At 51.2% G+C, this 26,960-nt stretch overlaps 1 protein-coding gene across 3 annotated transcripts in view; it reads right to left on the bottom strand.

Annotated features, from left to right (window-relative positions):
* Positions 1-26,960, bottom strand: part of SLC6A17 (solute carrier family 6 member 17) — a 50,695-nt gene that overhangs the window by 4,957 nt on the left and 18,778 nt on the right. For all 3 annotated transcript variants that reach the window (XM_036825993.1, XM_036825984.1, XM_036826001.1), the window contains 8 exons: positions 25,294-25,451; positions 23,500-23,626; positions 22,560-22,741; positions 20,755-20,865; positions 4,665-4,906; positions 4,161-4,353; positions 1,973-2,165; positions 1,224-1,383 (listed from right to left, as the gene is read on the bottom strand). In XM_036825993.1, coding sequence (XP_036681888.1) covers positions 1,224-1,383; positions 1,973-2,165; positions 4,161-4,353; positions 4,665-4,906; positions 20,755-20,865; positions 22,560-22,741; positions 23,500-23,626; positions 25,294-25,451 — 1,366 coding nt within the window. The remainder of the gene's footprint in view (positions 1-1,223; positions 1,384-1,972; positions 2,166-4,160; positions 4,354-4,664; positions 4,907-20,754; positions 20,866-22,559; positions 22,742-23,499; positions 23,627-25,293; positions 25,452-26,960) is intronic.

Genomic DNA, 26,960 nt, shown 5'->3' with positions numbered 1-26,960 from the left:
GGAGGCTGGCAGGCTGTGTATATGAATGGCATGAAAAAAATCATCTTTACCTCAGTAACACCTAGCTGAAATCTTGCATTTCTTTATATTATAAGTGCAAGCAATGACAGTAGTATTAACAGTACCCACGACGCTGTAAGCAATTGATTAAATCACAGATATTTTCCTAACACATTACAATTGAGATACCGACAAACATCATTTATGCTCATCACTGCTTTGAGATTACCATTGTTATTAGACCCACAGCTAGATCTTGTAACTTAATGCAGTAAAAATAAAGTACACGTATATTACTGTATCACAGATTTTAAACATTATTTTGCTAATTTTCAATATAACTAGTTTCCTATATAATCTTATATATTTTATCTTATGCGTTAAAAAATAACAGTCTGAGAAGGGGTACGGGGCTTCACCGGACTGCAGAAGAGTGAGAGCCTTTCCAGCAGCGTGTTCTAACCCCGGCTCACAGGGTTGCTCTCTGTCTTATCAGCTCATTCCCTCCTTCACTGTCCTAGGAAGTAGACAGCCTGTGAGAGTCTGATTCTGAGACCAGGTCTAGACATCAGGGTGGGTCAGGCTGAGTGGGTTAGAGGAGCCCCGGGCATTGCTGAGTGAGTGAAAGGACTTCCTGGGGACACAGATTTGTCCTGAAATGAGGAATGAGGCCAGGGGCTGACAGTGTGTATAGGTTTCCCTGAGGCTCAGGCTACGAGACCCAATCCTTTCATATTGCTGAATTCTCTTACCCCACCCAACCCCAAACTTAGGGCCCAAACCACACCTTGTCTCACACTCCTTTGTAGCTCACTCTAGAACTGAGTCAGGCTGCTGAAGTCAATGGGTTCTTTGAGGGCAGGGGCCTCTTGTGTACCCGCCAAGTGCTTAATGAGCTTGACAGAATTCTGAAGAGTTGGTACCCAGGAAAGGTGCTATGGTAATTTAAGCCCGTTCAGGATGATGCCAGCACCTGAATCCAGAAGACTTGTGTCCTCAGCCTGGCTCTCTCTCTCACCAGCCCAGTGGCCTTGGACAGTTGTGTCCTCTCTCTGAGACTCAGTTTCCCTAAGTGATCTGTAAGGGCACTTTCTGGCTGACACTGTGACTCTGTGATCTCCTGCCCCACTCATGAGCAGCCCTGGGAACACAGCACTCTCCAGGGAGTCATGATGGGACAGACCCCTCCTCCTGTCCCCAGCTCTCCCCCACGTCCCCCTTACTTCTTGGTTCCATAGATCCAGGCCACAGCGACGTTCTCAAGGATGACGATGACGGTGAGCGGCAGAGTGGCCGAGTAGTCATCAAACATGGTGACAAAGTAGTTTCCGGAGCGCTGGACGAACAACAGCCCCACGAAGAAGGCAAAGACACAGCAGCCCACTACAGAGAGCCGGGAGGCCGGTATGGGGGCAAAGGTGCAGGGTGGGTGGTGCCCCAGGGGTCTTGGGGGCACCCAGGTCCCTCCCATCTCACCCCTCCTCACAGCAGGCCTGCAGCCCACCCTCCGGTAGGCCCAGCCCTGCATGGAGGTGGGGAGGGGGTCCAGATGCTGAGGTCCTGAGCTCCTACTCTACTAGGCAGGGAGCACCCTGGGGCTGGGAGTGACAGGGATGGAACAGGGTGCAGGGCCTGCACGGAGGAGGCCGCCCCTGCTAAGACACCTCAGCAGGCCCTTGGGGAGAAGGGCAAACGAACCAAGAAAGAGGCCTATCTCCCAGCCCAGGTTTGGCACAGATTCCCAAACAGCCTTCTCCCTTCCGGCTCTGAAGTGCTCTTCTCTGGGTGGCAGAGCCAGGCTCCAGCTGTGTGCCGGGTTGGGTGGGGGGGCGGGGGGGGGGGTGGAGCTTTCTAAGTATGGAGTCATGAATAACCCAGTGGGAAGCCAATCCTTCTACCGTCAGAGCCACCACCTGTTCACTGTCCCCCTGGACAGCCCACAGGGCCAGTGGGGGCTGCCGGGAGGAGTTACCTGTGAACATCTCCTTGGGCACCTTGAAGGTGTCGATGATGGGCGTGGTGATGCCCGCCATGGTCCCGATCATACTGCCCAGGCCCAGGTTGATGAGCATCAGGAAGAACATGACGGACCAGAACGGGGAGGCGGGGAAGTGCGTCATGGCCTCTGTGAAGGCGATGAAGGCCAGGCCTGTGCCCTGCACGGACTGAGGGTGGGTGCGGAGGCCGGGGCTGAGTGAGGGTCCACGCCCACCTGGGAGCCCCCTGCTTCCTTATCTCCGCCCTCAGAGCTTTAGGAATATAGCTGTTCCCTCCTTCACAGAGATCCCCGCCCCCCTAAATCCTCTTGTTTTCGGCCAGTGGGTCTCAAATTTGAGTGGGCATCAGAATACCCCCCAGGGAGTAAAACATTAATTCAGGACTTCACCTGTGGGGCCTGGAATCTACGAGTTGTCCAAGGACCCCAGGTGATTCAGATGAAGATGCTCACTTTTAGAAACACACCCAGCTCAAGACTCTCCTCCTCTAAGCAATGCAGCCGCCCCCAGCTCTGAATGCCAGACTTTACCGAAGTGGTCTCAGCCTCGGCTACCCAATGGACTCACGTTGGAGCCTTTAAAAAACACTGATGCCTGGGTCTCTCCCCCAAGGACAATGATTTGTTTGGCCTGGGGGTAAAGCTGGGTATCAGGGTTTTATAAAGCCCCCAGGTGACTCTGATGGGCAGCCAAGGTAGAGAACCACTGCTTTAATGCCCAGGTCCCTGCTCACAGGGAACTGACCACACACTGTCCGCTGACATCACTTCTGTGCTATCCTGTAGTGTCTGCGGACTGCGAGGGAACACCTCCCCAAACTGTGAGAGTGTAGTTCTTGTCATTTAGATGTTATCGAGATTGTATTATGTAAAAAAAAAAACTGCTACGGGGGCTTCCCTGGTGGTCCAGCAGTTAAGACTCCGTGCTCCCAATGCAGGGGGCCGGGGTTCTATCCCTGGTCAGGGAACTAGATCCCGCATGCCGCAACTAGAGATCCCGCACGCAGCAACGAAGATCCCACACGTGGCAATGAAGATCCCGCATGCCACAACTAAGACCCCGCACAGCCAAATAAATAAATAAATATTTTTTTAAAAAAGCCTGCTACCATCCTACTTCTATTCAGAGGACCAGGCCACGCCTGTGAGAATGGGGCAGGGTCTCAAGGAAGGGCGCCGTCCTTTATGCTGCCAGTTACCTGGGGAAGAAACCAGGGCAGGGGTGCCCAGACATGGCCCTTTCACTCTTGATCACATGGGAAGAGCTCACAGGCGACACAGTCCCTCAGCATTAGGCTGGTGCCAGTAGAATGCAGCTGACTTTTTCACGAGTGCAGGGAAAGCGTCAGCTTCCCTGGTTCCATGGAGAAGGGGAGGGTTGGTCGAGGCTGACTGACAGGAGCTGGCTCGGCCCCATGTGAGCCCTGGCACCAGCTGGATCCCAGGACCCCATGGGTATGTCTCTCTCCTGTTACCCCTCCTAACAGAACAGTCACTTTGAAAGTTTCCAGCTGTGCAAACGGGGATAGAAGCAAGGTGTCCAGACTTGGGCCTGCACGTTAATGAGAGGCAGCATTGCCCTGCCCTCCCCAGGGGCTAAGGGTCATTGTGGCAGTGGGAGTGGGGCAGCCGGGGGAGGCGCAGAAGCATCAAGATTTGAACCCTGGCTCCCCTACTTCTTAGCCGTGAGACCTCAAGCAGGCTACAGGCTGCTCGCCTGTAAAACAGGAGACAGCATTAATACTCAGCTCACGGCTCTGTCACGAGGGCCCAGGGGATAGACAGCAAAGGGCAGACGCTAATGTAAACACTTATTTTCTGCGTGCTGTGTCCAAGGCACTGTTCCAAACGCATTACACATGGCAGAGACGGGTGCGCAGGAAACCCATTCGAGACACGAGAAAGCCGTCCCCATTCCCTGTGATTTCTGGGACTTGTGCGTCTGCCTCGTCTTCTCAGAGAGACTCAGCCTACCTCAGGGCAGGGGTTTTGGCCTTCCCTCTGTCCTTCTCTGGGCACATAGTAGGTCCTCACTTATCAAGTAAAAAAATGAGTCCCTGGAGGCTTTCTGCACCCAAGCTCCAGCCACCCATGGCCTGTCTCTGGGTCTTGCACCCCCACACCTGCCTTTCTGCCCATCCTGGAAGGACAGCCTGCCCCATACCTTGTCCAGCTCATCCTCCAGAAGGCAGGGATCGAGGCCCAGGGCTGAGAAATGGTCCTCCTTCACGGTCTTGATGACCTTGTACATCTCCGCGTAGTCCTTAGTGGTCAGGTGAGAGAAGTTGACGTGAGGAGGGATGAGGGCCCGGCTCAGGACGTCGGTGTTGAGGTACCCCAGGATCTTCTCGGCATTCCTGCAGCACAAAAGGGGAGGGTAACGTCAAAAGGTTTAAAACAAAAAAGTCGAGAGAAAAGGTAAAAAAAAAAAAAAAAAAAAGTGCAGGTAAAAAGGCAGGACTGGGCACCATCCTGGGGGCACCTCCTAGACACCCAGGCAGGATGCCATGGGTGTCGACGGAGACATCTCTGAAGCTGTCCCTGTGGTCCAGGGCTGGGGACAGAGAGCTCCTCTTACCTCCATCGCCCAGCGCGGGTGGAGGGGGACTCTCCCAGGGGAAGGTGGACAGCGAGAAAAAAAGGACAGGAGGAGAAAGGGGCCACCTACTCGACCACACACTTCTCGTTCATGATGTTGGCCTTGAAACCCAGCACAGCGAACACCACGAGGGTGGCCAGCACCGAGGTGAAGAAGTTGATGAAGGACACCAGGGCGGCGTCGAAGTGGCAGTTGTTGTCCTGTTTGTTGTAGCTGGAGAAGGCGATGACACCCCCAAAGCCCAGCCCCAGGGCAAAGAAGACCTGTGTGGCTGCCTCCCGCCACACCTGGGGGTCCAGCATCTTGTCCAGCTGTGGTGGGGGAGGGGCGACCATGGCAGGGGAAGAAAAGAGACACACAGATCATGGCTTAGGGAATTCCCTGGCGGTCCAGTGGTTAGGACTCGGCATTTTTCACTGCCGTGGCCCAGGTGCGAACCCGGGCCGGGAAACTAAGGATCCTACAAGCAGGCGGCGCAGCCAAAAAAAAGAAAAAAGATAACGGCTTTATTCACGTGCAGTGGAATTCCCACCACAGCCCCCTTCCTCAGCCTCACGGAGTCCAGAGGCAGCGTGGCACAGTGGTAAAGAGCTACGTGTGGCCTGGGCAATTCCCCTAACCTCCCTGAGCCTCAGGTCTCCTATGGGTAAAACACAGATAGCAAGAGTATCAGGAATCTAAAAAATACAACAAACTAGTGAATATAACAAAAAAGAAACACACTCACAGATATATGGAGAACAAACTAGAGGTAATCAGTGGGGAGAGGGAAGGGGGAGGGGCAAATGGGGGAGGGGATTACGAGGTACAAACTATTGTTTATAAAATAAGCTACAGGGATATATTGTACATCACAGGGAATATAGCCAATATTTTATAATAACTATAAATGGAGTATAACCTTTAAAAATTGTGAATCACTGTATTGTACACCTGTAACATATACTATCGTACATCAACTATACTTCAATTTAAAAAAAGAGTATCAGCTTCAGATGATTGTTGTGAGGCCAGGTAAGATAAAATAAACGCTACATGCTTACATAGTAAGTTCTCGGTTAATTTTAACTGCTATCGTTGCTTACCACGGAGCTATCATACCAAGGAACATCTTCAAGGCCATCAGGAATGATGTGTAAGGCGAACTCTAGGGAGTGACATTCACTTAGACTATAGTGTGAATGGTGCCTCCTGGAGTCGTGCAGTATACAGCCTGCACAACTGTACAAGACAACTAAGAACACAAACGTCTCCCTCCTCCACCTCAAACCATGAAAAAAGATACCAACCTCTCCCTCCTGCCCACCCAAACTCCCTTTTCCAAAAAAGAAAAAAACCCTACGTTCATTCATATACATCTACAGGCCCATACAGATCACAGAAGAATCACCCCCAACCCACCCAGCTTGAAGCACAGAACCCAGACACTTCCTGGAGAGGGGAGCCCCTACCTGACCTGTCCATCTGCCCTCAGACCCAACAGGGGCCAGGACCTCCACAGTATCTAGATGGCTTGGGGCAATTTCTAAACGCTTTTCATGTCTGTTTTCCTTTTACTGTTTTTTCCTCAATGCAGGGACTAGGGCTTGGGCCCAGCATAGGGTTTTAGAGTCAGAAAGACCCAGGTCTAAGTCTGACTTCCTCTTTAAACAGCTGAGAAGGCTTAGGCAAGTGATAGTGCCTGTTTTATGAGCCTCTGTTTTCTCATCTGAAAAATGGGAATAATAATAGAGTCTCCCTCTGAAAATGATTGTGAGGACCAAATGTACAGTCTCAAGTAATGCCTGGCGCATTTAATCCTGGAGCATTTAATCCTGACAAAATGCCTCTGACCTGATCAGGACAGAGGTGGGTTTTGGGGTTTTTTTTGGGGTTTTTTATTTGTATTTTTTTTGGTGGGGGAAGGAATTGTTATTCACATTTAGAAAGAGTAAACTAAGACCCAAAGGTGAAATAACTCACTCAAAGTACCAGAGCCAGCCAGCTGGGGCAGAGGAGTTACTAAAACACAGATCGTCTGACATCAGGCCATGGCGCCCTCCTAGTACCATCTCCTGACTCAGCTGGTCTGCCGCTATACTCCTGAGACCACTTTCCCTTTGGACCTTTGCTGCTGAGGTGGACCCAAGCGACTTCACTCCAAACAGATGAGGGAGGCAAGGAGCGAACTAGAGAATCTACTCCCCCTGTGGGCACAAGCCCCACGTGGTCCTGGCCCGGTTGCCCCTTGCTGCGTGCCTATAAGAGAGTCTGTTCCTTGTGTGTACAGTAAAGTGATGGGCTTAGGGTCCATCCAGCTCTAATATTTCAGTCCTAACATCCAGGACAGAGGCCCACCATCTCAGCAGCTTCCCAGGCGTGTCTGAGCACCAGGAGTCACTGCCCAGCTGAGAAGGCATTGGCAAGCTTGGAGGCTGGCAGAGTGGTGGGCTAGGGGAGGAGGAGGAGGGAGATGGTAGTAGAGCCCTTGGGCTGTAGGTCCTGTACACAAATGGGGGACCAGGAGGACTGCCTGGTCGCTAGTATGCGCATTCCAGGGGAGATTACAGTCCCTCAGTCCACACAAAATAGGTAAAGCCATCTTTGGCCCACCAAGAAAGCCCCGAGCCCAGACCTTAAGGAGCCAAGAGCCCCTTGTCATTCATGAGGAGGTGACACCCTCCCACCCCCTCGCCCTGGCTGTATACTCAACATCTGTAACATGTGTGGGCTCCCTGTGGATACGACATGCAGCCACTCATCCATCAAACCCTGAGCACCTACTGTGGGCCAGGCCCGGTACTGGGTGGTGGGGAGCCACGGGGAGCAATAGCAGGCAGGGTCCCAGCTCTCGTGGAGCTGGCATTCTAGTTGGAGAGATGGACATTGGTCAAATGACCCCATGAATAGATGCTAAGTTGCAAAAGTGACAAGGGCTGGGAAAGCCAGGTACCTAATGCTGGGAGAGCCTGTGATAGGGGGATATGAGTGAGTCAGGAGGTCAGGAAAGGCTTCCAGAGGAAGGGATCTTTGAGCTGCCCTTGCTAAAGGAAGGGAAGAGCATTCAGGCAGAGGGAACAGTGTGTGCAGAGGCCCTGAGGGGGGATGGAGGAGGACACCCTCCCCACACGGGGAGCTATGTGTGTAGGGAAGCGGTGAGGACAAGGCAGGAGTGGCACAGGCAAGGCTGGGAGAGTCAGAGGAGTCACAGCAAAGGCCCATAAGGATCCTTGTCTTGATCCTAAAAAAGCACTTAACCAGGGAAAGCACTAAGGGGTGTGAAGGAGGAGGGAAACAATCGGATGGGCATTTCTAAAAGAAACCAGTGGATGCAGCAGATCTGCGAGGAAGCACATCCTGGGATTCAAGTGGGAGGTCACAGTGGCGTTGCCTAGGGTCAGGGTGGTGAAGACGGAGAGGGTATAGTAGGAAAAAACAAGTCTACCTTAGTGACGGACTGGAGATGGGGGGTGCTGGAAGGGGAGATGCCAGGGTGACGGCCACAGCTCTGGCCTGCAGACCTGAGTGGGTGGATGTGGAAACAGCGGAAGAGGGGCCGGTGTCGATGGGGTTAGAACAGGGAAGATCAAAGCATCCCTTCTAGAAATGCTGAGTTTAATGCGTCCTTAATATATCTACAAGGAGATGTCAAGCCGGTAGTTAGACAAATGAGTTTGGAATTTCGAGGAGAGCGCTGAGCTGGAGGTATAATGTGTGCGTAGCAGGTGTACAGGCAGTGATTGCCCTGAGGCTGTGGATAGAGTGAGAAGAGGCAAGAGGCTGGGGCCAAGTCAACATCTGCAAGTTTAAAGCAGGGAAGAGGATCTTACAGGGAGGGAGAGGAGAAGCAGCAGTGGAGGCCGGAGGAAAAGCAGGAGAGGGCTGGATCACGGAGGCCATGGGAAGAAAGCCCACCGGGGAGGAGCGGGGACCCCTGCTACGGAGTGAAAGATGCTACAGCCACGAGGTCATGGGTGAGCTTAGTCGGAGCTGTACAGGGAGCAATGGGGCCAGAAGACAGAGAGGAATGAGGAGAGGTGAGAAGCAGAGGGGAAGAAATGGTGGACACTCTGGAGAAGCTAGGCTTGGAATGAAAGACAGGGCAGTATCGGGGGAAGGCTACGAAATCAGTGGAGGGTTGCTTTTTGATTTGTTGTCTCGTTTTTGTTTTTAATGCAGTGACTTGACGATACCTAAAGCTGATGGAGGACAGGAGACCTAGAGAAGGGAAGAGGAGCTGTCTTCCATAGGGGACCCTTGAGCTGCTCACCTGGGGGACAAGAGAAGGAGGACAGGATAGGGCAGCTGTGGGCAGGGTTGTATACATATTCTGTTTCTGTCTCTGCCATCTAAGGGAGTTTTCGTCTTGGTGGCTTCTGTTTTCCCCATAAAGCAGGAGGCAAAATCATCTGTTGGGGGTAAGGTGCACTGGGAGGAGAGGTCAGAAGGTTCAGACAGTGGAAGGGGTTTAAAATGTTCACCATGGAACACGGGAGAGAAAGATGGCCAGAGAAATGGCGCAGGGTCATCCCACACTGTTGAGGGCCCGCTGCTCTTGCAGTGTCATCTTCTTTACAAAAGTGGTACAGGCCTGCATCTCCTCATCTACAAGCCTTGGGACCAGACTGGTTTTGGAAACCAGGCTTTGTTTCCAATTTTATTTTAGAAAGGTAATACGGTGCATATGCCACATAATTACATAACACCCCCCATGGGGTCTGGGGCAGCACCCTGTAATCAGACACATTAGTATTTCTGCAGCAGAATATGAATATTCACACCAAGTGAATCGATAAAGACTATAAATAGTCTCACATCTGTTCAGGTCATTTTGCCGCCAAATGAGTTCTGGGAGAAAGAAAAAAATTTTTTTTTGTTTTTCAGGGCTATTTGGATTTTGGCATTGTGCATAAAGAAATAGGCGCCTATACATGCTCCTAATAGAAATCTGGAGATTATTTTAAAAGGGAGAACAAAATAATCATAGTTCCACTGGGAAAGGACTTCTGTACCTCCCTTCTCCTGGGTGGGTTTTTTGAAATGATCCTCTCAGAAGGTTCCAGAAATGGGTGGATTACTTATGTCTGGAAGGCGTGCTGGTATTCACTGAAGTTCACGGATGTCAGTCATGACAGTCCTACCAATCCGCTGGAACCTCAGGCTAGAAACCTGCACCTAGTGGGAGGGCTCTGGGTAGTTTGGAGAGTTCCAACTAGGAGGAAGCACGAGATTTTGTAAGAGAGGGCCGGTTGAGACAGACATAGCTCTGGCAATGTCGTTTGCATGTTGAAACATCTTTAATGGTTCCCCACTGCCTGCCGGAAAATCTTTTTCCATTCTGTGTTCCGAACATCCTAACCACTCTTCAAAAGCACCATGGTCTTACACTTCTGGCCTTTGCCCAGGCTGCTCCTTCTGCCTGGAATTCCCTTCCACCTCCTCACTTTCTGGTGAACTCCTATTTATTTCTCAAAACCCAGCACAAATATCACCCGCTCTTTGAAGCTTTTCCCGACTGCCTCTGGCAGAGCTACTCATGGTCCCTGGACTCTCACAGCTCTTGTCAATACCCGCATTTCAGGTTTCTGTGTCTGTGTTCCTTTCCACACTTGGTGCTTGTTAGGGGTGGAGCCCATCTCCTGTTCATCTTTGTGTGAGCAGTGCCTGGCACACAGGAGAGGAGGAAAGAGTGGGGGGCAAGAGAGAGACAGACAAAGGCTGACCTGTGTCCTCGAGGTGAGCTGAGCAGGAAGGACCAGACCAGGGGCTATGAAGTTGTATAAGCCTTTTTGTGCTAAGATGCAGTCTTCTCAGACAGGAAGATCCTTAGGACTTTAAACTTCTACTTTCTAAAACAAGGCTATTTTAATGCTGGCTTCCTTTCCATCTCCTTTCCTTCTCTTCTCTCTCTCTCTCTCATTTTGAAGTAATTATTTCCTTTTTGATCTATGTCAGTCATCACCAAAGTTTTTACAGAAAGGTCTGGGCCGTTTATGAGACTCAAACACATGGCATCATTAGGGTTTTCACCACTTCCTGAGCCTAAAACTACGATGTGGATAAATTCCTAGGCCCAGGCACCATCAGGGCCAATTTCATAAATGGAGGCGGTCACTTCAGGGAGGACACCATAATCCCAAACTGTGCCATCAGAGCTGACCCTGTAACATGCGGGATTTCTCAGAGGACAGGGTAGGATTGTCTTACATGCAATGATTTTGGACGGAAACAAAAACTGTTTTTTGTTTGTATGTTAAGATGGTATTTAATTGCTGTTATTTTTCCATTTTTAAGAATTGTAGAACATTGATTACAAAATGTACAAAAGTGGAGAGGATAGTGTTATGAGCCCCCATGTACCCATCCCCCAGCTTCAACAATTATCAACACATGGCTAATCTTGCTTCCTCTATATCCCCACCCTTCCCCCCGCCCACCTCTAGATTACTTTGAAGTAAGCTGATGGATCCAAATCTGACATTAATAAGCCCCCAGGAAAGCAGCTGAGAGGGCCAAAGCTTGGCCTTTGTGTGAGTGGTCCCTGGGCATCCCCCCTTCCAGCCTGCAGTGTGGAGGGGCACTCTTGCCGGTGGAGAGGACCAGAAGCCCAGTGCACATCTGGGGGTAAAGAGAGCCAGGCACCTTCAGGACTGAATGCCTGTGTTCCTTGAATTTAAAGGGGCTCTTTGAGGATTTCATGGATGATAATGCCTGATCTCAACAAGGTCCTGATCATAGTGTCAACAGAGGAGGAACCCCAGACCAGACCTCAGGAAGCCCAGTGTCCTTTCTGGACATCAGGATGTGACTGCAAGAAGAGAGGTGGGAAACGGGCTTTCCCCACTGAAAACAAGGCCCAAACCTGCCTCAGGGTGCCCGCCCTGAAACAGAGCAATGGCTTGCTGCCATTTCCTTGGCACACGGCTGAGTCACTTCCTCAGGCGGGGAGCAAGGTGTTCCACGGCATTTGACTCAGCAGCATGAAGATGCTTTTTGAATCGGCAAGCAGCTGCTGAGCCCTAGCCCGGGCTGGTGCATGACAGGAGCACACGCCGCCCTTGCTTCTCAGCACAGACGGGCCCGCAGACACCAGATGGCACTGGGGCACCTGGTTCCTACTGCCCAAGAACAGTGTCACCTTCACGACGGAGAAGAAAAAATAGCTAATGCTCACCATGCACTCCCTGCACCTCGAGACAGTCCTATATGCTCTCTTGACAATGCGGTGAGGGAGTTGCTGTGGTTCACCCCATCTTGCAGCTGAGGAAACTGAGGCCCCGAGAGGCCAAGGAACTTGCCCTCCCACGACTGAGGGATGAGCTGGGATCTGAGCCAGACTGTCTGGCTCCAGAGCCCACCTCTGGGAACAAGGCTGGGCTGCCCTCACCACCCTGCTCAGAAGTCTTACGCTAGTTGCGGGGGTCACGAAGTTCCTCCACTAACCGCTACACCTGGGCCTTTGCAGGGACCCCACTTCTCCTCTCTGAGGGTGAACGCACACCCCTGACCCTGCGGCCTGTCCTCACCGGGGAGGACCACTCGCTCGTCCAGACCCCAGAGGCCGCAAAGCAGATGCCCGCATCTCCCGCGTGGCTCAGGTTGTGCCAAGTCCCGCCCCCGAAAAACTGGTGTGGCTTCCATCTTACTGATTATAGGTGATGCGGTTACTGGTTTAAAACTCAAAAGGCATAAAAGGGTCTCCCTTTTCTCACTCCTGTATTCCAGATACTCAGTTCCTCTTCCCTAGATGTAACCACAGTACCAGTCTCTTGCCTACCCTTCCAGTGATATTTTATGTGTATACCAGCAATATAGATATATGCACGCACACACACACACGTCACACACGTCACACACATGCATATCAACGTGTGTGTGTATTCCTCCCTGTTTCTTCCCTACTGTCCACCAGAGATGTCGCCCCCAGCCTTAACACTTCCTCATCCTGCTGAGTTGGGAACCCACAGGGTTCCGGGGCTCCTGGTAAGCTGCCCCCCCTGCCCCTGCCCACTCATAGCCTCGTCCCCACATTTGGCTAAAGGGACCAGCAGGCCAGGTCCTCGGTCCCAGGGCCCAGTTTAGCTCCGCCGCTGCAAGATGTCCAGGACTCCAGGGTCATCCTTCATCTGGCCTTCATCCCGGGAGGGCCAGGTCTGTCCCCTGCTCTGACTCAGGCCTCTGCGCCACCGCCCACAACTGCCTGCACCCTACCACTGGGCCGTTATCAGCACAATCCCCCATTACTGCTACGCATCTCTGGATGTTCTCTTCACCTTCTTGCTGTGACTCAGCAGCTCTCCACCCTGGCTACCCATTAGAATCACCTGGGGAGCTCTGACGCTCTACTGCCACCTGGACACCACACCCAGCGATCCTGATTAACGAGTCCGATTGCTGGATTCTGATTAGTCGAGGGTGGGCCTGAGCGCTGGTAGTTTTTCCTGGTCGTTACAGCTCCCAGGGGAGCCTGATGTGCAGGGAAGGGCTGAGCAAGGGGCCCTGAGGCCGAGGCGGCCCCTGCAGCCTCTCAGGGGGAAGGCTGTTTTCTTGCACACTTAGGAGCACTGGGCCTGAGTGGACAAAGTGCTGTCCGCTCTCCCGGCCGCTCCCCACATTCCACTGCACACTGTCGCTCTTCCCAACACTACTGCTGCTGTCATCTGGGTAATTTCAATATCTCCATCAATGTCCCCTCCAACAATCTGCCTCTGGGTCCCTTTCCCTCCTCCCTTCAGAGACAGGAGCAAAGAGGGCAGGGCACAACCTTTAGAAGAATGACAGAGCTGTTGAGGATACAACAAAAACTGGTTAGAACGGTTTAGGCCCAAGATGGCGGAAGATTCGACTTCCAGTGGACTTTGATCCTCATGATACATTCATGTAATAGATTAGCTACGTGACACACCCACAGGCACCAGGACAGTTCCCAGGCCAAGCATAAAAGGCCAAAAGGTGGGTGATGGCCCAGTTCCTGGAAATCCCCGCCCCTTTCCCAAAATAGCTGGAATAATCCTCCCACACGTTAGCCTATGAAATTACCCAGCCCATAAAAACTAACCACCCCACCCCTCGGGGCCTCCTGAGACCCGTTGTGTATCTCAGTAAACCTGCTTTCACTTTACGGATGGCTCGCTCTTGAATTCTTTCCTGCGTGAAGTCAAGGACCCTCCCTTGGCAGCCCATCCCAGGGACTCACCCGAGACCTGGGCCATGACCATCCTCTCAGGCCCCATTTTCCTACAACACTTCCAGTACTCTTCGCCTTCCCCCACTCCTATGGTCATGCCATGGCCTTTGTCATGACTACTAGCTGTGCTCCAATTAAACCTCAGTTTTTAAGGGTCCCATACTCCAAAGCACCCCATCTTTCCAGCTCACCTCTAGTATCTAAACTCTAAAAATTCTTCAGCCCTGCTGGAACCTCCAATCCTTTGGCCTACCTCCATTTCACTGCCCCTCACCCTGTTTGTATCCTAACTTTCCTTCGTCACTGGCTTAGTCAATGTCCATCCTTCTCGTCACTCCTTGCTTACACTCTCATCTCCCCTGCCATCTCTCCATTGTCATCGCTTGATAAGCTCCTGACCCTGGTGATGACGAACCCCCCGTCTACTCTGGGCCTGCCCCCAAGCAGCAAGCATAGCTGGACACAATGCACACCTTGGGCCCAGGACACATGGGACCTTGAACTAATTATTTAACTTCTCTGTGCTTCAGTTTCCCCATGTGGAAAGCGGTGATAATAATAATACTTCTAGAATTGTCATGAGTTTAAATGAGTTAATATACGTAAGGTGCCTCACATAGTAAGTACTGACTGCTGGAAAACATGTGATTGTTCTAAGTGTCTCACTGATTGTGAGAACAGCCTGCCTACAGAGATGGTAAAATATGAAGAACTGTCCACCGTAGAACTGGAACCATGCTGGCTGCCTTCCCTGCTCCCCCCACCCCTGACCTCCAGCTCCTGCCCCCTCCACCCCCGTGTGCATGCATCCCCATCTGGTACACAATTACGTCACACTCACCCTTCCTTAGACCTCCAACCCCTCCCCCACCATCCCTACTCTCAGCTGATGACCTTGCTGCCTACTTCACAGAGAAAAATGACCCAATGAGAAGAAAGCTCCCACAGTGAGAATATCCTCGCCACCGCTTCTCAGCTGCCAGCATCTGTGCCACAGGCTGGCCCATCCCTCCTGCTCCTACGGGGACAGTGTGTGCTCCAAGCTAAGACCAACTCCTCCACCTGGGCACTGGGTCCCATCTCTCCTGCTTATTCAAGGACTTTGCTTCCCTCCTCTCCTATAGCATCAATTTCCCTCTCTTTTTTGGATTTTTGAAAAAAGTGTACAGTTCAATGGTTTTTAGTATATCACAGAGTTGCACAGCATTCCCACAATCAATTTTGGAACATCTCCATCACCCCAAAATGAAAGCCCATACCGTTAACAGTTACTCCCCATTTCTCCCCCAACCTCCTCACAAGCGACCACTAATCTGTTTTCTGTCTCTACAGAATCACCTATTCTGGACATTTTATATAAACAGAATCACACAATATGTGGTCTTTTGTGACCGGCTTCTTTCCCTCAGCATAATGTCTTCAAGGATGAATTCATCCATATTGTAGCATGTACTTCATTCCTTTGTATGGCCAGCTAACGTTCCATCGTATGAACATACTACCTTTTATTTTTCCATTCATCAGTTGATGGACATTTGAGTTGTGTCTACTTTTGGCTATTATGAACAATGCTGCTATGAACACTTGCGCACAAATTTTTGAACATATGTTTTCAGTTCTCTTGGATATGCGCCTAGGAGTGGAGTTGCTGGGTCATACGCTAACTTTGTGTAACCTTCTGAGGAACTGCGAGACTGTTCCAAAGCGGCTGCACCATTTTACATTCCCACCAGCAATGTATGATGGATTATTTTCATCATCATATAAAATTCTGAAATGACACCTTTGATCCCATGGTCCTCTCTGGTTACCACCCCATTTCCTGTTCCTCTGCTCTCCTTACAGCAAACCTCCTGAAAATCAGTGGTCTTTATTACTTGCCTCCAGTTCCTCCCCTCCCATTTTCCCTTGAACCCACTGTTACTAGACTTTGTCCCCAGCATGCCACCAAAACAGCTCTTGTTGAGGTGCCAGTGACCCCCTGCTGCCAAGCACATGGGCCATGTCTCAGTCCTCATCACCTGACCTCTCGGCAGCTTTGGACCTGGCTGACCATTCCCTCCTTCTTAGAGCACTTTCTCCACTTGGCCTCTGGGATGAACCTCTCTATCTCGCTCTATCTCTCTCATTTCTCCTCCGCCCTCATTGACTATCTCTCCCCCAACCTCTAAACACTGGGACCCCAGTGTTCAGTGTTTAGTCCTCTTCTCTATGTTCACTATGTGACTGTAACCAGTCCACGACTTCAAATTCTCAGACTCCCAAATTTATACTTCCACGTGACCTCCAGACTCATCTATCCAACCACCCACTCAGCTTCTCCACTTGGATATCTCTTAGATGTTTTAGACCCGCCATGTTCAAAACAGTACTCTCGGTGTTCCTCACCAAACCTGCGCCCCCCAAACACATCCTCCTGGTCGCTCAGGCAAAAGGCCTTGCGGTCATCCTTGTCACCCTCTCTCTCACATCTCACATCCAATCCAGCAGCAAATCCTGTTGACTCTGCTTTCTGAATATAGCCTCAATCTGACCACTTCTCATCTCTTCCATTGACATCACCTGGGCTCCAGCCAGTCCCCTCCCACCTGGATGAATTCTAGCACCTGGATGGAGGCTTCTCCCTAGTCTACCCTTGCTCCCTCAGATTCTCAATGGCAACCAGAGTGATCCTCGGAAGACAGAAGTCAGATCATGTCACTCCTCTGCTCAGAACTGTCCAGTGGCCCCCATTTCACCGCAAGGAAACACCAGAGTCCTTACCTGGCCTACAGGACCCTCCTGGTCTGGCTCCCCACTGGTCCCGTGGCCACAGGTCCTATCTTTCTCCCCTCCCGCTCCAGCCACCACAGCCTCTTTGAGAATGACAGACACGTACAAACTTAAGGGCTCTTCAGTTATTGTTCTCTCTGTTTAGAATGGGATGTGCTACTTCCAAATATCCACATGGCCTGCCCCCTCACCTCCATCGAGTCTTCACTCCAATATCACTTTCTCGGGGAGGCCTTCCTTGAGCACACTAGCTAAGCAAAACTCTCCCCGGTGCCCCGAATCCTTCTTTCTCTGCTTTATTTTTCTCCTTAGCGACACCATCCAACAACTCCTTTGTCTTACATTATCTGTCTCCTGTTACTAAAATATAAGCTCCAACAGCGCCAGGAAGTTTATCTGCTTTGTTCACTGCTGGATCCCAGAACCCACAGCAGTGCCAGAACATAACAGGAATTCAATGAACCTTTATTGAATGAAGAAAGAAATAAATGATGGTCATTCAGGTTGTTTTCACTCTCTTGCTACTAAAACAAATGCTGCAATGACCAATATTATGCACAGATCATTTTGTGGGTGAGTACATCTGTAGGACAAATACCTAGAAGTGGAATTGCTGGGCCAAGCGACGTGAACAGTTGTAATTTTGATAAATATTCCCTGGAAGTTTTGGTGGTTACAAAATCTATCATAATCCATTTTATATTGAGCAAATCACATGATTAGTCGTATGGTACCCCATAGCGACTCGGGTTTTAACTGGATGGAAAGAATAATTCAGAAAGAAGTAGCCCAAGGAATTTAAGAAGTTCGTTAGCCATTAACATGAGCTACTGTCCCATCAAAACTGCTAGTGGGTCATCATGGTATCCTGGCCACACTGCATTCATCACACTTAATAACTGCTTGAAGGCATGGACTGAGAGCCCAGGTCCTCTAGCTTGGATTATTTCTGATGTTGGAAGACTCTATAGGAGGGGGCATCTTCCTGGTTATTCAGCATACCCATGGAGGGCCTATGCTTCTTTCAGGTAGATTTTGAGATGCCCTGGCCAAAAATCTGCTTGGACTGTCCCATGGCTGCCAAATGGCATGACCCCCTGGTGATGTCATTTACATTGTGGTCGATATGAATGGAGCAGTGCACAGGCTGGGCAGCTGTGTGCAGTGACCCTGGCACTCTACAGCACTATACTAGAGCCAGGACTTGAAATGGCTCCCGGGTTGCTCATATCTCACCAATCCCATGCTGAAACAGTCCCAGCTCTGCAACAGTAGCTTGCCATGTATGGACAGTCAGACATTTGTGTCTGAGAATGGGTCCACACTTTTTGCAGATGACTTGGAAGGATTTGTAAACAGGAACTTCACCCCAGCCATCACCACTGGGCCTCACCTGCCTAAAACAAATGGTGACACAGGCTGTGAAGGAGATCCTTGATGGAGGGGTTTGGCCTCTGACACCCTCAAGCCTCCCCTTCCCTGCTCAATACATCCCTCCAGGGTCAAGGGCAGGAGCTGCCCCATGGCACTGCTCAGCGGACAAGGTCTCAAGATGGGCCCCACAGGCTCTATCCATACCTGAAGGTCACAAGAGCTAGATGGACCAGGGACCAAACCTGCTGGTTCTTGGTGACTTGGCTCCTCTAGGGCCTTCTGGATTTGATTTAAGTTTCACCTCGTGAAGACTTGGGGCCTCTGCAAATGCTAAAGTGGAACCACACTGTATCCTGAACATCCAGGAAAAGCTTTGGGAAAGGAGCGCCCCTGTTATTCAAAGTGTACATCAACCTTTCTGCATCCACCTGATTGGCAAAAATTGCAGTGTAACACATGTGGAGCAACTGGGTCTCTCATATACAACTGGTGGGAGTGTTAATATCGATAGATGCAACCACTTTGGAGAGCAACTCAGCCAACATCTAGTAAAACTGAAGACACATATACCCTTTAAGATGGCAATTCCACTCCAAAACATATATGCCGAGAGAAACGTGTCCACATGAAGACCTGTGTCATAATGTTTATTAGCATTATTAGCAATGGTGAGAACTGGACACAACTTAAATGACCATCAATTAGAGAATGAATAAATAAATTTTAGTTTAGTGCCACAGTGGAATACAATACAGTCATGAAAACGGATGCACTAGAGCTCCATATATCAATATAGCTAAAATCTCAAAAGAGTGTTTAGCAAAAATAAAAGCAAGTTGCAGAAGGTTGCATACAATACAATAAAGATTAAAAGTATGCACATATGCTACATCCTGTTTAAGTATACACATATATGTATTACAAAATTTTAAAAATGTATTAGGTTAAACCACAAATTCAAGATAGTGATTATTTTAGGGAAGGGAAGAGAATGGGATGAGGGCCGGCTACACAGGCACTTTTATGACATCTGTAATATTTTATTTCTTAAGAATGTTTATTATATTATTATATGTGTGTTTATATGTCTGAGATGTTTCACTTAAAAAAATGTTTTAAAGAGTGTCTGAATCAGAAGGGGAGCAGTATTGTGTGTGCTGGGACTGGCAACTGATCTTATGAATCGGTTCCACTGGCTTCTGAGTTAAGTACCAGGCTCTCTTAGCACCACCCAGCGGACCATTTGGAGACCTGTGTGAATCTCCATGTTTATTAACATCTCCAGAGTATATAATTTTCTCATAAAGCTCAATAAAGTATAATGGAAAGACTCAAGTGAACACATTAGACTGATCACGGTTCTAGAAATACAGTTGAATTCATTCGTAAAAACCATCGGCTTTCATCTCACGGCTGTTTTCCCCCAAAGAAACCAGGTTTGCATTTTTCTCTTCTTTGTCAGACATCACATGTTCACAACAACCCTACCCCAGCCAAGTGGCTCGGTAGTCACACTCATGCCTCGGGAGATCACTAAGTGCTCCATAGAGCAGACCTCCGTGCTTGTTCACGTAGAAACCTAGAGTGTTACATCCAAGAACGCTGAGGGCCCATATGCTCTGTCCAGTGGATATGGAGGGGTCTGTGTCCTGCCTATTGCTACCCACCTCCCCCACCCCCAAACATCAGGAGCTGTTTGCAGCTGCAGAGCAGGGGAATTGGGAGGGAACGGGGATTTCAAACACCATTAGATCTGTATTCTTCTCCCTGTGCCATTTGTATGAACTTTCTGTGTAAGCATTAATGCGTGTGTGTATGTGTGTGTATGTGTGTATGGGCGTGTGTATGCGTGCGCACACATGAGTGAGATGGCACTACTGAGGGACAGTGTTGAGGGCCTTAAGCTGGCCTGGCAGGGTTCTGACCCTGTGCCTGTGGACTGGAGCCTCAGCAGGCCCCTGATGTTGCTTACTGATCAGCTGGCATTTGGAGGTGGACTTCCCAGCCTGCCTGCTGGGGCGACTAATGTACTTTGCTTAGGGTTACATTGAAGGGCATGCCTTTTCTGCATCTGAAATTCTCTTATTCCTCAGTGGACTGGCTCATGCCAGCTGTGCCCAGTGGTCTGGAGGGCAACAGAGAGGCAGGGCCACCTGGTGGGCAGAGACCATGCTTAGGAAACTGGCTGTTTCCATTTTCCTAAGGAGTATAGGTGTCCACCTTCAGGACACCATGCACCACGGTCCTGCTCATCCCGCACTGGGCTACTGGGAGGATCTAATGAGAGATGTGGATAGCTTTGGTAAGGGTAAAATGTCTATCCACGTGCTCTTTTATCTTTAATATGATAGTAACCTCATTCCCCTGATTGGGGTACAATTTGGGATTCCCAGGAAGCTTTCTTCTCTTAGGCATCTCCTTGGTTCCTGCTGTCACAGATCCACTCAGTGAAACCACGCCCTCCCCCCCACAACCCGAGCCAAAACTGACTTCACACCATGGCCCCAAGCACGCCCAGCGCTTTTCCACACTCTCGCTCATACAGTTCTTTTGACTGCAACGTCCTACTGCCGCCCACTGAAATCCTATCTGCTCCCTGAGGCTTGTTTCAGATATCATCTCCTCCCTGAAGTGTTTTCTGATTTCACCCATACTGATGTGGTGTCCCTGCCCTGTCGCTCTCCTTGGAACCACACAGGCAGGGCCCATGCCCGCTTCCCTGGTGCCTCCCTCCAGCGCCCACCACAGTGCCCGCCGCACAGCGCGTCCTCAGGCAGTGTTAAACTGCGTGAAGCAGACGAGGCCCAGAAGAGCTTCCTGTGTTCCTGGGGAGCCCGAGACCCTTACCTTGGGAGTGAACATGTGTAGGATGCCGTCGACGGCCCCCCGCAGCAGCAGCCCCCGGACCAGGAAGCAGGCCAGCACCACGTAGGGAAAGAGGGAGCTGAAATACATCACCTGCAGAGAGGACAGGGACCCACTGTGGGCCAGAGCCCCTCCTGCGGCTGGCACCCGCCTCCCTGCTCGCAGCTGGGGTACACGCGCCTCCTCTGATGGCAGCAGAAAGCAGAGCCCCGGGACCCCTGGGCACGGGGCCAAACCCACTGCACGTCTGGCATCGAGCCAAGGCAGAAGCAGCCACACAGACAAGCTGGAGTCAGCATGGCTGTGCCTGAGGCTTGTTTTCTCCTTTCAAGGGCTGGTGGGGCTGGGCTCGCGGCCTCCGCGCCCCCAAGGGCCGCCAAGGGGGCGAGGAACCCTTTGCTCCCCGCTCTTCATTTTTTCATATCTCATGCCTGCTTTTCTGTCCCTGACTCCAGTGGACCCCCTCAGGATCTCCCCTGTCCTTAGAGCTCCTTTGACAGAAGGCATCCAGGAGGTTATAGGCATGGCTCCCAAGCAAAAGCATCAGAAGAAGGTCCTGCCTCTTGTGATTATAAATTAAATGCTACTTTCTAGCACATGCATTTCTTGAACATTTCTATATCTCCATGGGCCTGGCACAGAGCCTCCCACAAAGGAGATGCTTACAAAAAGTTTGCTGCACTGAAACAAACCAAGAAGGCTGTTCAGGGAGGATGGTGTAAGGTTAAAAGCACGCAGGTCCAGAGCTAGACAACCTGAGTTCTGATCCTGACTACCATTTTCCAACCACATGACCTTGAGCTATTTATTTAACCTCGGGGTGCCTCCATTTCCTCATCTATAAAGTGGGTAAAATAACTCCTAACTCCTAAGATTGTTGTGGCCCAAATGCACTCATACATGTGGCAGTGCCTGATCAGTGCCATGAAGTGCCAGCTACTATTTTGGCCTTTGGAGAGAGAAGAGGTGGTGCCTGAGACCATGCTACCTTTCCAGGGCTTAGCTTCCCTGCTCATCAAATCCACCATAGAGCCTGGAGCCTCAGACAGACAGACAGCCAGGATTCTAGTTCCAGCCCTGGGGTTGACTGGCTGCCTGATCTCAGGTGAGATATTTCCCCCCACCTCTGGAACCTCAGTTTCTTCGTCTGTAAAATGGGTGGATTGGGCTATAGGATCTCTAACATCTTTTCCAGCCCTGGCAGTCCACGAATACTGACACATGACAAAGAAGAAAGTGCCCTTATTTGAAGGGAATCTGACCTACTGGGAGAAGGTGTGTGTGGGGCTTGGCTGGTCTGCACCCTCAGAGGCCCCCAAATCCCCCTTCACTCACAGTACCCCCCCGTTCACAGAGCCCATCAGTTGTAGATACACTGAGCTGTTGGTTTTCACCAAAAATTGCTGAGCAGGCTCTTCTAGGGCTCTTGCTAGGGAAGCTGAAGGGCTAGGGTCTAGCCGAATGTCCTAGCTCAGTACTCCTGGTTTTCCTTCTCTTTAAAGTCTGTGGGAGCAACCCGGAGTTATCTGCGCACGGAGGCAGCTGGGGTCAAGGCAGTGATTTTCCACAAGCCCATCCCTGGCGGGCTGTCCACAGGGAACAGTGCTGTGGCTATGACGCTCCCATCACCTCCACAGGGGCCTGTGTCCTCATCCTGAGCCATCCAGAGGCCAAGCCCACCCAAAGAACCCTGCAGGGGCGACCCAGAGTTCTCCACCCCTGCCTTCCACACTTTTCTGTGGCACCCCTTCCCCCGTGTAGGTGTGGGTGCCCCCCCCACCACTCACCTTCCCCGAGGACTGGATGCCCTTGACAACGGCCATGCCCACGATGCTCCAGGCCACGAGGAGACACAGGGTCATCTTCCAGTTGAGGCCCCCGCTCTCTGAGATGGAGTTGGAGATGTCCAGTGCCTCTCGGTACCAGAAGTAGGTAGTGGCCGAGCTCTTCTCACACTCTGGCTCCACCACTGAAACGGCAGCAAAGGCGACAGGGTCTCGGTGGAGGGGCCCGTGGGACCACCTCCTCCACTTGACCCCCACCCAGGGCAGCTGAGCATGGGCAGCAGGGAAGAATGATATTGTTCTGGGTTAGCCAGGATCTGCCAGACCCTGAGGACTCCTGGGATCCCAAGGGGCCTGGGAGGCTTCAGGATACACTGATCTGACTGAATTCCCACTCATGTCATCCCCCTGCCCACATCCATCCGTGGAGGGCAGGAAAGATTAGGCAGAACTGGCCTCAAGTTCCTTGGGAACGGTTCTGAGCGAGGAGCTGGAGACCTGCATTCTCATCCTTGATCCTTGGTTAAATCAGTGGTGTGACCATGGGAAAGTTGTTTCTGGGCCTCAGTTTACCCATCTGTGGGTGGGATAAGTCAGCCAGCCCTTTAGGGGACTGGCATGCAAATTAAGGTTGTTTCCAGATAGGATGGTATTAGAGTAACCTAGGGTAGTTAATAATAACTAAACAAAAGTCACAATCTCCAGAGTTATACCTACACTCACTATTTCATTCAATCCCTGTAAGAACTCTGTGGGATAGGCTGGCAAGAGATCATCAGAAGGGGAAATGAGGATCAGAGAGGGTAGGTGGCTTATCCAAGGTGACACAGCAAGTCAATGAAATCCCAAATCTGTGCCTTAGCCTCTTAGGCTCCTTCAACTCCTTCCTGGGACAGAGCTGGCTGGAATCCCCAGGTGGGTTCCTCAGAAGAACCATACTTGCCTGCCACGGTCCCATTCCTGGCGACAGGGCACTCACTCCAGGGCAGCGGGTACTGGAAAGACTTGAAGAAATAGAAGATGCTCCACCCGATGATCACATTATAGTACAGCCCAACAAAGAGGCAGACCTGCAGACGGGGGTCCATGGGGGTCACAGAGGCTACAGGCAACTCCATCCCCACGCGCCTCCCCACGCACAGCCTTGGAGGAGGGGGAGGAGGGATGGGATGATGGGACAGTGGCAGCTGAGGGTCTGCTCCTAATCCTCCACTCATCTGCTATTTGGGGAATCCACAGAGGAATGTTTCAGATATTAAAGTTCTCTCCTTTAAGCAGTAAACTCTTAAAATGTTAATCCTCTCCAGTTTGAAATTCTTCTAAGACGCCTGAAGCACTTCCCCATCATTTCCTGATGACTCAGGATTACAATTCCAGAGCTGCCCTCCAGGGCTATGGAGGCATGTATAGCTACTGCCGCTACAGTAAATGGCCCTGGACTGCTGCGCTTTTTGAGGTTTTGTAAATGCTTCTTATTGGCTTCCTATGTCTTTCCTTCTCTCGGGATGCTACTTTCTCTTCGGTACTCTCAGCAGTCTGCTTCTAGAAAGACATCACTTCTCGTTCTTGGAAACATGATAACCAACCTTGGTAGAATTGTATTTAAAATAGGAGCACGTGGATTCTGACTGAGGGTTCAAGGGGTTTCTTTGAAAGCAATGCTTTTACATGCAGAGATTTGCTGCATCCACTTTGGATGTCAAGAGATCCCTTCTATCTTCAGGGGCACGGCTATATGATGCATCAGTGACACTGCTGGGCAGTGTGAGAGCTGAGAGCCCCTTGCTTTATTAATCTCACCTAAGCCCGGGTATGCACAAGCAGACACTCCTACAGCACACCTTATGTGGAATACAGAAGGAGAGACACTCACTATCTTTACTTGGATGCTTTTAGTCCAAGGGGCAGACCATTCACACTCATGCATATACACCCGGCCAGCCCCAGCAGAGGGTGCTGTATTCAGCCATGTCAACCTGTGTAGAGGTGATCTCTCCCAGTCGCTGAGTGAGGCAGGTTTGGGCTGGCCCTGCTGCCGGGGCTGACAGATCCTCAGTCCCTTCCAGAAGCAGATTCCAGTTTTTATCCCAGGTGTGAGCGTGGGCACCTGCGGGCTTTGCCCTTAAGGGAGGCTCGGTTTCCTCACCTAGAGAGCTAACTAAGCAGGACCTCGTCTGCTGCCCCGTGGATCAGCCTGGCGCTCTCATGGAGTTCCCCATCCAGGCCAGTGGGGTCTCCCTGTCTCCCACTGTTCCAAAGCCTCACCCCTCCTGGGTCAGCCCCAGGCTCCTGAGTCCTTCTCCCAGTCTGCTCATGCGCACAGCAAACTGGCAAGGAGACGCCATACCCCAGGGCTGCCTTTTCTCGTGCCACCCACTTACCCAAATAAAATACTCTTTGACCCAGGAAAAAGGATGGGCCTCCCTCACAGAGAGCTGATGGGCTGGTAGGCAGAGAGGGGAATCTGGGATGGTCCACATGTCCCCAGAGAACTCTGGCGGAGATGTCCCCGGCCTTTCCTCCTTCATAATAATCCCAAATATTAGACCATCAGAGAGTGGTGCCAACTTTCGGTTTAGGAAATATGTGGCCCTGAGACACCAGCTGGCTGCAATTCTCATGATGAGGGTCTCCCTCCCTGCCCTCACCCCCGCCCAGGACTCTGGTCTGTAAACCCTGTGCCCAAGAGCAGCCCCTCTGCCTCCTGGCTAGTGCCCGCCACCAGCCCCCGACTCACTATGCAGCTGGAGAAGCCGATGCCGCCCAGGCGGGGGCACACATAGTGCCACACGCCGATGCTGCCGCGGCGGATCCTCTGGCCCACAGCCAGCTCCAGGAAGAAGAGCGGGATCCCAATGATGATCAGCAGCACCAGGTAGGGCACCAGGTAGGCACCTGGGGAGGAGGGAGGGATGTCGGAGGGTGTCTGCAGCACAGCAGCAGGGCAAGGGAGGGGTGGCAGCCAGGCCCTACAGCATCGGCCACATCTCCAATCGCCCTCAGACCGTCACCAGTCCCTGTGCTCCTCCAGGAATGGTCTGGCTCACACGTGCGACCTACCACACACCGGCCGCCCAGACCTCCTTCTAGCCCTTGGCTCCCCTGACCCGAAACACTAAAGGAGGATCCAGATGTATGTCAATGCCTCCCACTCACGAGGCTAGACTCAGAGACAGACACAGCCACCTCCTGACATACTCTGTGGACACCTGTCCCCCCAACATGTGCCCAAACTGCCAATGAGTCCAGGGGGTCGGGCATCTCCGGGGCGCACGACCCGGCACTTGGCAACAGTCAGCTGTTATCTACCCTGTACCAGGTGTGTGCAGTGGGGATATCAGGGCAACAGAAGGCACAGACGCTATCCCAAGAGAGCTGCGGGACCCTCAGGTTCACACGAGCAATGTCAGTGCATGCACACACATCACACACGGCCAACTGAGCACATGTGTCCTGAGGGAGGGGTGTGAGTCCCATGGAGCTAATCAGGAGAGGCTTCCAGGTGAGCAGCCTCCCACACCTCACATAACGGCATCTAATTCGTTAAACACACAGGTGCACAGGGTCACATGCACACATAAATTCCACTTGTCACTAACAACCTGCTGTATCACGATCCTAAAAGAAGGAGGGCCTGAAGGACCCCTGGCTCTGTCTTTTAACCTAGTTCTGTCTCTTGGTCTCCGGCTCAGGGAAGCAGAAGAGGAGAGAAGTGATCTGCAGGAAAGGACAGGGACACATCTCCCTGCACATCTTGCCCGACCTGAGGACTTGCGGGTGAAATACAAAACCCGGGAGGCTGTGTGACATGTCTATACATGTCTCGCTTCTTGCAAACCCCAAGGTTATCCCTGGGCCTTGAAAGACCATCTCGATCTCAGCCTGTTGAGATGCACACTGAGTAGGGGTTGAGATCCAGATCACGGAGCCAGACCTCCTGGGCCTGAATCCTGGCTCTGCCACTTACTAGCTGTGTGACTTTGGGCAAATTGCTTGATCTCTCTGCGCCACTGTTCTGCCATCTATGTAAAGAGGATGAAAATATTAAGTAGAACCATATGAAATTGCTGATATTTGATCATTTTTGACTTATGAAAATGGCCATTTCATATGCTTCAACTGTATACCTACTGCACAGGGCTGTTGTGAGGATTAAATGAGTGACTTACCCATAGTAAGCACCTGATGACCATTTGCCTCCTTCTCATAAAAATAAAGAGAGAAAAAAAGCAAACTGAGAGGATGCAGAATAAACTGTCAACATCTGGTAGAGCTAGGCAGAGTTCCAGAGTTTCCATCCAAAATTAAGTAATTTTGACTGGATCACCCAGGGCTCAAAACCAGAGTTTTGACTCTCAGACCAACCATCTCCTTCCTGTGATAATTTGCCTCCTTCCAAAAAAC

Source organism: Balaenoptera musculus, chromosome 1 (genome assembly GCF_009873245.2).
Source record: "Balaenoptera musculus isolate JJ_BM4_2016_0621 chromosome 1, mBalMus1.pri.v3, whole genome shotgun sequence".
In the NCBI taxonomy this organism is placed as follows: Eukaryota; Metazoa; Chordata; class Mammalia; order Artiodactyla; family Balaenopteridae; genus Balaenoptera; species Balaenoptera musculus.
This window is presented reverse-complemented; position numbering and strand designations above follow the sequence as displayed.